The sequence below is a fragment of the Ovis canadensis genome, chromosome 3 (assembly GCF_042477335.2).
Source record: "Ovis canadensis isolate MfBH-ARS-UI-01 breed Bighorn chromosome 3, ARS-UI_OviCan_v2, whole genome shotgun sequence".
In the NCBI taxonomy this organism is placed as follows: domain Eukaryota; kingdom Metazoa; phylum Chordata; class Mammalia; order Artiodactyla; family Bovidae; genus Ovis; species Ovis canadensis.
The window spans coordinates 39,992,988-40,004,717 of record NC_091247.1 but is presented as its reverse complement, the minus strand read 5'-3'; the positions used below and the strand labels follow the sequence as shown (position 1 = coordinate 40,004,717).

General features: G+C 40.6%; 1 protein-coding gene across 2 annotated transcripts in view; it reads left to right on the top strand.

The window, feature by feature from the left end:
- Positions 1-2,101: 2,101 nt before the first annotated feature.
- PLEK (pleckstrin) overlaps positions 2,102-11,730 on the top strand; it is a 28,385-nt gene continuing 18,756 nt past the window's right edge. Inside the window, exons 1-3 of one of the 2 annotated variants that reach the window (XM_069582993.1) lie at positions 2,313-2,478; positions 2,845-2,884; positions 2,984-3,185. In XM_069582993.1, the coding sequence (XP_069439094.1) occupies positions 3,144-3,185 (42 nt within the window). In that variant the 5' untranslated portion in view covers positions 2,313-2,478; positions 2,845-2,884; positions 2,984-3,143. Of the gene's footprint in view, positions 2,479-2,844; positions 2,885-2,983; positions 3,186-11,730 lie in introns of both variants that reach the window. The other variant, XM_069582992.1, reaches the window with a different exon arrangement.

The following is an 11,730-nucleotide window of genomic DNA, read 5'->3' as shown; positions in this document are numbered from 1 at the left end:
CTATAAACCAAACAGTCAGGGCTATGGGAAATCCAAGATGGCCGCTTGGCTTTTCCCGGCTGCCTGACAAACCTTACTTTTATTTGATAGGATAAAGCCTTACCTGGCTGTGGGGTTAATAATCTCACAATGAAGAAAAAAAAAGATTAAAATACATTTTCTGCAATCTCCAGTGATCAGAGCACCCACTTTGCTGGACAGGTCATACAGACACTGGCAAAAATTCCATGAGCTCCTTGGAGCCCATTACTTTCACTGATGTCCTTTGTTGTCAGGCAAGGACCACAGAACTGGTTACATGAGATTAAACAGACTGCTAAATATGAATACAATTTTCATGACTTTTTGTCTGACACATTACTGGCTTCTAATCTTTGTTTTCAGATATAAAAAAGCTTTTCTCCTCGATTCACTGATGGTTTAAAACAACTTAGTGATTTACACCTGTGGGTAAAATTAAAACATTTTTCTTTCCTCTCTGCCTCATCCCTCCAGAAATTGAATACACATGAGTTCTGAACAGCCTCATCAAGGTAAAAAAGACTGTCTCCAGACATATACAAAAATCTCAGAGTATACTGGGGAGCCCAAACTCGTATAGATGAGATTAACAACAGGTTGGTGGATTTAAAAAATGCAATGCTACTCTTAGAAGATGAAGTACAATGTCTTAAGTTATAAATACACTTAAAGTGTGATTGGAACATTACTACTTTCTGTGTAACCCCCCAGGAATATAACCAATCTGAACACTCCTGGGAAAAAGTTAGACGGCACTTACAGGGCCATATAGCTGACAACCTTCCTCTTGGTATTAAAAAGCTACAGGCAAAAATCATTGGCATGCAGCATGGTTCTCTTAGACCATTAACAGGTGTAGATAAACTTCTAGGAATAGCAGAGAGCCTTAATTCATTGAGTCTTCTTGATGGATCAAAGGCATCGGAGGTGGTCTTACTGAAACACTAGCTATGTTTTGCTGTTTGTTGTTTTAGCTATAATCTTCTGTTTAGTCCTCAAATACATGCAAAAATCCCTCCAAGAACTAATGAAGAAAGAAATTGCGAGAGCAACATATCTTCTGCTACAAAAACAAAAACGGGTATATGCAGGGGTTACTTACTAGTCAAGCCACCTGTTGTTCTGGCTAAGCCGTGAGAAAATCACCGTGGGAAAAGAATAAAAGCAAAATATAGCAATACAGAATAACCAAAATAAAAGTACATTGGGTTGATCAGTTGGGGTTGTCATGCCCTGCTAAGCTAGGGAAAAACATAGTGAGGACCTTGGAATGCCGGGTCAGCATAAGTTCAGATGTTTTCCCAAGGCATATGCGTGTCTATGTACAAGGAAATAACAAAGATGGTTTAAAGTAATCAATAAAATGGGAGACGTGACCGGGGATACAGGAGGCTGATGATTTCATTGTAGCACAACAGATACTTTCTGCTTGCCAAGACATCAGTAAAAGTGATGTGGCTCTGAGGAATGGGGCTCTTGACTCAAGAGGTCTTGAGTTTAGTTTTTCTCAAACTGTGCATCAACCAATTTTGATCCCTAACTGTTGTGCTGGCCGCAGAAGACATAAAACACCAGAAAATGATCATTTCACAATCCTGGAGTCTGAAGTCTGAAGTTTAGAAGTCTGAAATCAACTGGCAGGGCCATGTTCTCTGTGACTGCTGTAGAAGAGAAACTTGCCTGCCTCTTCCAGCTTCTGGTATTTGCTGACAGTCCTTGACATTCTTTGGCATGTAGAGATATCACTCCAATTCTGCCTTTGCTCTCACATAACTGCTTTCTTTCTGTGTGTCTCTCTCCTCTTCCTTTTTTTTTTTTTTTGTCGATGTGGCCATTTTAAGAGTCTTTATTGAATTTGTAACAATATTCTGTTTTATGTTTTGGTTTTTTGGCCACAAGGCATGTGGGATCTTAGCTTCTTGATCAGAGATCAAACCTTCACCCACTGCATTGGAGGGTGAAGTCTTAATCATTGGGTGACCTGGGAAGTCCCCTTACTCTTCTTTTCAAGGAAACCAGTCATACTGGATTAAAGGCCAACCTACTCCAGTATGACCTCATCCTAACTAATTACATCTTCAGTAACACTATTGCCAAATAAGGTTGCATTCTAAAGTACTGGGCATTAGGACTTTTTTTTGTGGTTGAGGGTCATTTTTAGATATCCATGCTAAATATATTTTTGAGGGTTTTTTTTTTCAATTCAACTTATAACAAGAATGTTGATAGAAATTGCTCAAAAAAATTCTGTGGTCAAATGAATTTGAAAAACACATTTTAAACAGCATGACAGTAGGATTCTTGGCTGTAGTGCTTGTGGGTGTGTGTGTGTGGGGAGGGGGATCTTTAATTTGTACAGCTTCTCAGGCATGTTTGAGTACTGGCTTCTTTTTACTGTGGGATTAACGTTCTGTGTGACACATGCTTCTCGTGCCAGACAGGAGACCCAGCACCCTGGTAAGGATGCTCCCTACTCTTCTGTCCCTTACCTGCTGTGTATCCTCAAGACAATTCTTTTATTCTCTGAGCACAAGTGTCCTTACATCTTGAGAGTTTTACAAAGGAACAGCATACTGTCCTCTATGGGTTTCTTGTAACAGCTACATTAAATGAGGTCGGCTGAAACACGCCTAAGAGAATACCTGGGACAGACCTTCACTTAATAGCAGTTGCCTTTATGTTCAACCAGACAGTTTTGAATTTCTTGGCATTTTTATTAAGCATTTTGAGGCTCTCAGGAATAATTCCTAAGCCAGGACAATTTCCGTGAGTAGGACTTTCTTTTTCACTTTTGCCTTCATTTCACCATTTTTCTCCCTTTAGGAGAACGCTTTCCTTTTTGGTAATAAAAATTGACCCTCAGGTAAATATTCAACCCAACCGTACTTATGGTAAGTCTCCAATATTAGCAAAGAATGGGTTGTTTCAAGCTGCAGTTCCTTATTCTGATCTTCCACCCCAGTGAGGAGAAGAGGATGTGATCACGAGATCGCCCGCAGAGGGGAAATTGTGAAAGGGACCTCACTCTAGAAAAGCAGCCCACAACTGCACCAGCTCTCAGAGGACAGTGAGCTTCCGAGACGACTCATCTGTGAGGGCACCCGGCTGTCTGTCCATCCGACATGGAGCCAAAGCGGATCAGGGAGGGCTATCTTGTGAAGAGGGTAAGCAAAGTGTCACCTGCGACGGTGACCCTGGGCATGGCCGGGGGAGGATTGGGGTCCAGCTTTGCACTCTCTACCGCTGAAATAGGAGAGTACTGCAGGTTGTGGAAGGCTGTGGGGAGAAGCCAGTATGCATTCTACTGCCTTCTGGTTCTTAAAGGTGGAAGGTTCCACCCCAGGTGTCAGCATAGCTTGATTATGTGGGACTGAGAATTCCAGAATGCAGGGTCTGGAAATCCTTCATGATTTAGAACATCCTTTTCAAGAGTCATGCATATGTGTTATGCCAGAAGACTCAAACTCTTCTGCTATAGAGGTTACTAGGAGAAACTACTCATTTCTAAGTTGAATTCTTCCTCCCTGCTTTTAATTTTTTTGGAAAGGAAGAAGAAGTGAATGATTAAAGATGAGCTGATATAGTGATACAGTAATGGTAGCTTATTTATATTTTTTTTATTGGACTGAAATCTCTTTATTTGCAGTTCTTAGTGAATTTGTATAACATGCTGTTAAGATGGTAGGTAGATACACCATTTTAAAGGTTAGAAAATAGAGACAGGAGTTTACTCAAAAAAGCTTAGTTTCACTGGTTAAGCATCAGGAAACTGAATTTCATTAGCACTGCTGGTTTATGTTCTGATGGTGGGTGTGTGCTGTGTCATTGTGAATCTTCCCAGGAGGGTGAGTTCTCACGTAGGCTTGTTGGCATCCTGGGGACAACATCTTTATGAGCGAGTAACTCACACTGACCCAACTGAGCTGAGGGTGTTAGAAGTGAACCAAATTCAGTACATTCCTTTAGAGGCCCAGTTTTTTAATTGATGGAGTGCATAGTGGGACTTTGTTTAGGCCATTCATGGTTTAACCTGAATTTTAGCCTGAAGTGTTCTACTAAGAGGGGGTCAAACTGCTCACATTGCTGCCTGATTCTGTTTTGATTTAAATCTAGAAGGGACCTTAGACCATCTGACCTCATTCCCTCATTTCCACAAGAGTAAGCTGAGACCCAGAAGCTGGTGACTGCTCAAAGTCACATGGCTGTGACAGTGTTGGGATCAGAAACTCACTCCCCGTCTCCTGGCACTGAGCCTGTCTCCAGTACATTGGGATTTTCAGAGTGAATTTCAGAGTAAACCCAATTAGGTTTCATAATATGTCTGTGGTTGTGAGAGTTACAAGTAGGTTCCGGAGAATAAATGAGCCCTCAGCTGGTATTCTGTCTCATTAGCCATATTTTGAAACATCCTTTGGAAAAGATGCACATATATACACAGAGGTGTATGTAGATACTTGGCTGCTGCTGCTGCTGCTAAGTCACTTCCGTCTTGTCCGACTCTGTGCAACCCCATAGGTGGCGCCCACCAGGTTCCCACCATCCCTGGGATTCTCCAGGCAAGAGTACTTTGCAGTAGGCCCTAATAATCTCTTTGAGAACCAGTAATAATTCATGTTGCTATTTCTTTCCTGCTTGCTTAGGCTAGTATCCTGAAGAGCAGGTGAATGGAAACATTTTCTGCAAAGGTTTTCTGTTTGTTTTAAAAACAATTTAAGCATCTTGTAATTAAAATTGCTCTTATATTGTATACTTGTATTTTTAACTCTATAAATTAGTTTCTCAGAGAGAATAAGTGACTTGCCCATATCCAACAACTGATAAGAGGACGAAACCTGGGATTCAAACCCAGGCTTGCCTAACTGCAAAGCCTACCACCATCTCATTGATCCCAGGCAGCCTTCTGAAAGGCAGGTTTCCCCCAGCTAAAGGGAGGTGAGATGAACTTTGCAGAGCCAGAGTGGGGCCTGGACAAATTGGACTGTGAGCAAGAGTGTGTACAGTGACCTCAACCTCTCTTTATCTCTGATTAGGGGGTTACTATAAGCATAAACATATTTTAGAGGTCCTTGAAAGCATACCACTGATTTGAATATGTTTGTAATCATAGCTTAAAAGAAGAGAGAGGAGCAGGTTATATGCAACCAATAATTTAGACTCCGCCAAGTCATCTCCCAAACTAACCTCATTTCTGCACAATTTATGGAACCAACTGTTGTTTCTATGACAACCATTCCAGCCATCATGTTGAATGGCAGGACTGATCCAAAGAGTGTATTAGGAATTCAGATGGCCTGTGAGGCTGGGGAAAGCACAGGATAGGAGAGGTGAGAGAGAGGACAAGGGACTTTTTAAGGAAAGAAAATGGCTGCAAAAGACGGAAGCAGAAGGAGAAAAGCCAGGGGCAAAACAGAGAGCAGGACTCAGTGGTCTCCAGCCAGCAATTCTTCCAAACCTTGTCTTCCAGATGCCATGAGATAATCCCTTATGATCTGTGCCCATTGAATTATCATTGTCAGAGTGCGGCCCTTACCTTGTAGCAGGAACAGATCTAACCATTTAATGCACTTTATGTACATATAATGGGTACAACTATTACTTTACTTTATGGAAGAGGAAACTAAGATCTGACTCTCATGGATTGTAGCCTGCCACGCTCCTCTGTTCATGAGATTTCCCAGGCAAGAATACTGGAGTGGATTGCCATTTCCTTCTCCAGGGGATCTTCCTGATCCAGGAATTGAACCCACGTCTTCTGCATAAACAGGCAGATTCATTACCACTGAACCACCAGAAAGTAAGGTACAGAGAGGTAAAGGGCCTTGCCTAAGGTCACACGGCTATTAAGTGGCAGAGCTGAACTGGAACCCAGAAGTGTGATCCCAGTGTCACAGAAAGCCATGCCTAACCATGTTCTTTGTGGCCCTCATGGGCTCACACTGCAGTGATTTTCTTTTCCAAAGTGCTGTTATTGTGATGGGTGGTACCCAGGAGAACATTAGGCCAGAATGACTTTACAGTATTGCCTACAAAACTGTGTTATCTTATCTGCCTATACAGTTACCATTTTTTGAGCATCTACTATAAGCTGGATGTAAGTTATCAGCCCTTTAAGTGTATTATCTCATTTAATCTTTGTAGTAATGGGAAATTGGTACTGTATTATTTTCATTTTACAAGTGAGGAGACTAAGGTTTGGAAAAAATGAAATAACTTGCCTATGGTCATGTAACCCAGAAGAGACAAAGTTGAAATTTGAACCTAAATCCCTAAGACCCCAGAAACCATGCTGTTAAACATTTGTGTCATCCCTCTATTGCTAACATAATATGTTTTCATTGAGAAACTGTCCAACCTGGAAAAGTTTATTTATATAAAAAAATATACTGCTGAACAAACTAGTTTCCTTGCTTTCAAAGTATTCAAACAGGAACAAAATGACCATTGATTTGGGACATTACACCCGTGATGTCATGGATCAGACTGGATGGCTAAATGATGCAATCCATGATGTAGCAGAAATAAGGACTTCATTGACTGTAACACAAACCTAAAACAGCATTTCCCACGAGCATGGGAGAATAGATGATACTGACTCACAGTTCTGCTTTAGTTCAATACGTAGTTTTGACCATCAAATAGTTTTCCTTTGAATTCTAGCTATATGTCAACATGGGAAAAGAGAAGTTTGAGGAAAAGGAGAAGTGAAGGGAGGTGTCTGGGAGGGGGTTCCACACAAAATCAAGCTTCTCCACCTTTAGCAATGAGTCATGACTTCCTTCTGTGAAATTGTCCATGTGTAGGAAGGCCTGTCTCAGTTTGTGCATTATCACACTGACCTGGAGTTACAGGTCAAGGTCACTCTCTCCCCGGTTAGACTATGAGCATTTTGAGAGTAAAGATAGCATTTTGTTCATTTTTTTTACCACAGTACAAAGGCAAATGTCTGAAATGTTCAGGCTGCTTTATCATCATTTGTAGAGAAACCAATTGACAGGGCAAAGGGTAATAGAGTTTTGGCAAGAAAATACACTGGTCATAGCAAACACCCTCTTCCAACAACACAAGAAAAGACTCTACACATGGACATCTCCAGATGGTCAATATCAAAATCAGATTGATTATATTCTTTGCAGCCAAATATGGAGAAGCTCTATACAGTCAGCAAAAACAAGACCGGGAGCTGACTGTGGCTCAGAGCATGAACTCCTTCTTGTCAAATTCAGACTTCAAGTGAAGAAAGTAGGGAAAACCTCTAGACTATTTAGGTATGACTTAAATCAAATCCCTTACAATTATATAGTGGAAGTAACAGATTTAAGGGACTAGATCTGATAGACAAAGTGCTTGAAGAACTATGGATGGAGGTTCGTGACCTTGTATAGGAGGCAGCGATCAAAACCACGCCCAAGAAAAAGAAATGCAAAAGGCAAAATGGTTGTCTGAGGCGGCCTTACAAATAGCTGTGAATAGAAGAGAAAGTGAAAGTGAAGTCGCTCAGTCGTGTCCGACTCTTTGTGGCGGGGCTCCTCCATCCATGAGATTCTCCAGGCAAGAATACTGGAGTAGGTTGCCATTTCCTTCTCCAGCGGATCTTCCCAACCCAGGGATTGAACCCAGGTCTCCTGGATTGCAGGCAGATGCTTTAACCTCTGAACCACCAGCTCAAATTGAATAGAAGGGAAGGGAAAGGCAAAGGAGAAAAGGAAAGATAAATCCATTTGAATGCAGAGTTCCAAAGAATAGCAAGGAGAGATAAGAAAGCCTTCCTCAATGATCAATGCAAAGAAATAGAGGAAAACAAGAGAATGGGAAAGACTAGAGATTGCTTCAAGAAAATTAGAGATACCAAGGGAACATTTCATGCAAAGATGGGCACAATAAAGGACAGAAATGGTATGAACCTAACAGAAGCAGAAGATATTAAGAAAAGGTGGCAAGAATACACAGAAGAACTATATAAAAAACATCTTCATGACCCAGATAATTACTATGGTGTGATCACTCACCTAGACCCAGACATCTTGGAATGCGAAGTCAAGTGGGCCCTAGGAAGCATCACTATGAACAAAGCTAGTGGAGGTGATGGAATTCCAGTTCAGCTATTTCAAATCCTAAAAGATGATGCTGTGAAAGTGTTGCACTCAATATGTCAGCAAATTTGGAAAACTCAGCAGTGGCCATAGGACTGGAAAAGGTCAGTTTTCATTCCAATCCTTAAGAAAAGCAATGCCTAAGAATGCTCAAACTACCGCACAATTGCACTCATCTCACATGCTAGCAAAGTAATGCTCAAAATTCTTCAAGTTAGGCTTCAACAGTACGTGAACCATGAACTTCCAGAAGTTCAAGCTGGATTTAGAAAAGGCAGAGGAACCAGAGATCAGATTACCAACACCCGCCAACATCCGGAGAAAAATAGTTGGGACTAGGAATTGGGGCAGAAAGCAAAGAAGAACTAAAGAGCCTCTTGATGAAAGTGAAAGAGGAGAGTGAAAAGCTGGCTTAAAATTCAACATTCAGAAAACTAAGATCATGGCATCTGGTCCCATCAATTCATGGCAAATAGATGGGGAAACAATGGAAACAAAGATAGACTTTATTTTTGGGGGCTCCAAAATCACTGCAGATGGTGCCTGCGGCCATGAAATTAAAAGACGCTTACTCCTCGGAAGAAAAGTTATGACCAACCTGATAGCATGTTAAAAAGCAGAGACATTACTTTGCCAACAAAGGTCAGTCTAGTCAAAGCTATGATTTTTCCAGTAATCATGTATGGATGTGAGAGTTGGACTATAAAGAAAGCTGAGCCCAAAGAACTGATGCTTTTAAACTGTGGTGTTGGAAAAGACTCTTGGGAATTCCTTGGACAGCAAGCAGATCCAACCTGTCCATCCTAAAGGAAATCAATCCTGAGTATTCACTGGAAGGACTGATGGCTGAAGCTGAAACTCCAATACTTTGGCCAGTTGATGCGAAGAACTGACTCATTTGAAAAGAGCCTGATGCTGGGAAAGATTGAAAGCAGGAGAAGGGGACGACAGAGGATGTGATGGTTGGATGGCATCACCAAATCAATGGACATGAGTTTGAGTAAGCTCTGGGAGTTGGTGATGGACAGGGAAGGCTGGTGTGCTGCAGTCCATGGGGTCGCAAAGAATAGGACATGACTGAGTGACTGAACTGAACTAAACTGTAGAGAAACTAAAATGTCAGGGGTTCATATTAGAGTAACTTAAAAATTTTCTAATGAAGTCATTTTTAGACATTCATGTTAAGCAGGTTTTGAGGGTCTTGTGTGGGTTGTTTTTTTATTGTTATTCTTGCAGATGAGGCCCAAGTGTTTAGATGAGGATAAGGAATTGGAAGACTAAAGGCACAATAGGGACAACAGGTTTTTGGAACAGATGTGTAGCATCTGAGGATTGAAAGGAATGTGAAGTATTTTGATAAGTATTGAATTGAACTTCTCATCTGTGGCCTGCATTTCTTTTACTAATCTGTTCGCAAACACGCTAGAAGACCTCTTGTGCCAGGGAACTCACTAATTTGACTTTCTCCTATAAGTTATGCAATAAACTGTTTTTTTTTCCTGAAACTTTCACCTGCTGGGACTTCAAAACAATTTAGTGTTTCACACCTCTGAAGACAGCCCTCATCTACTCTGTCTGTCCCCTTTTGAGCCCAAACTTGTGAATTCCAATAATTCCTCAAGAGAGATGCCATTTTCTCTCTCTCTTTAAAAAAAATGTCATTGGAGTATAGAACAGGCTTCACTTCATCTGCAGCTTCGAGGTTTCCTGAGCTCAGTTTCATTCTCCAGTTATATCTATATGGTTAGTCAATCAGTCGTGCCAGACTCTTTTGTGACCCCATGGACTGTAGCTCTCCAGGCTCCTCTGTGCATAGGATTTCCTAAGCAAGAATACTGGAGTGAGTTGCTATTTCCTTCTCCAGGGGATCTTCCCAAATCAGGGTTCAAACTAGTGTCTCTGGTGTCTCCTGCACGGCAGGTAAATTCTTTACCCACTGAGCCACCAGGAAAGCCCCGAGGCATATCTATAAACAGAATTACAGAAACTAGGTAGGTTTTATTGGGTGCTTATTATATTCTGGATATTGTCCTCAGCAATTTACATGGATTATTTTAGTTAATCTCCCAATCATCCTAAGAAATATGTAATAGCATTATTTCCATTTGCCAGATGTAGCAAATGAGGTTTAAACATTCCTCAAGGTGACATTCCTAGAATGAGGCAGAGCTGGGATTTGAGTTTGGGCCACCTGTCTCCGTGGTCACTACTGGTTAGGCTCCATTTAAAGTTAGAACCTTTCTTACTTTCCTATGCTTCTATTTATATAGCCCACAATTGACTTCACTCATTTTGACATCCCACATCAAAGTGCTGACTCATAGAGCTTCTTTTTGTCCTCCACACGCCAATGTCCCCAAATCTTCATATATTTTATAAATCTTTTAAAAAGACATATTAAAGAACAAGATTATATTTTATTTAATTTGCATTTGTTTGAATGCTGTGGAAGCAGTGCATTTTTACATTTCCTGGACCCAGATGTTTCTTCTGTTGAAAATTGCCTGCTTATATCGGTGGCCCATCTAAAAAAATTGATAGGGTTTGTATATTTCTTATTGATTCTAAAGGGTTAAAAATACATTAAGGATATTAATCTTTAATTATATGATAATTTGTTATAAATATCCACACCTTTTAACTTGTTTTTCAGTTGTTCAGCATTTTTGTTGTTATTGTTGCTGTTTGTTCATTTGCTTTCTTACTGTACAAAAATTCAACTTTTTTATATGGTCAAGTATCTTGACCTTTAAGTTTTCTTCTTTAGGTGTCATTCAGTGTCAGACTTTTATGCGTGAAACTAGCCATTTCCATGGTGCTGTACAGTGACTCACTTGGAAACTTTAAATTTGATTCAGCACCTAAAACCTGCTGGTTCTGACACGCAATTGTATAGATTTTGGCCTATAATGGAAGAAAGCAGACATGTGCCACATATATATTTATTTATATGTATAAACCTTATATATGTACAGTATCATAAAACATATCTTTTATACATGATCATGCTATGGTGTGATTTATGATTTAGATATGTTTTATGATTGATGGAGTCATAGTCAGACATGACTGAGGAACTAAGTACACACACACACACACACACATAATTTTATACACACACACACACACACACATATATGAGGTTATATATATATATAGCTGGCTAAGTTACCTAAAAATTGATTTAGATTCCAATATGACTGAATGGCAACCCACTCCAGTATTCTTGCCTGGAAAATCCCATGGACAGAGAAGCCTGGTAGGCTACAGTCCATGGGGTCATAAGGAGTCGGACACGACTGAGTGACTTCACTTTCACATGACTGAAGTTTATGTGAGACCCAGAATGGAGGTGGCATCTAAGAGGAAGTAGAAAGAACATAAAGTTGGGCGTCAGGAGACCTGGATTCTAATTTTGGTCTCACATTAACTGGTCGAGTATACCAGGCCCAGTTACTTAAACTAGCTTCAACTTTCTTACTTGTGTGATGAGGGTGATGGTAGGTGATACTAAAAGTCTTTCTAGCATGGACACTCTGTGATCACACTTCAGGGTTCGCTCTTGTATGAGCACCAAGAGGGTTAAGGACAGAGAAGGGTAAATACAGGGATTGTGGAG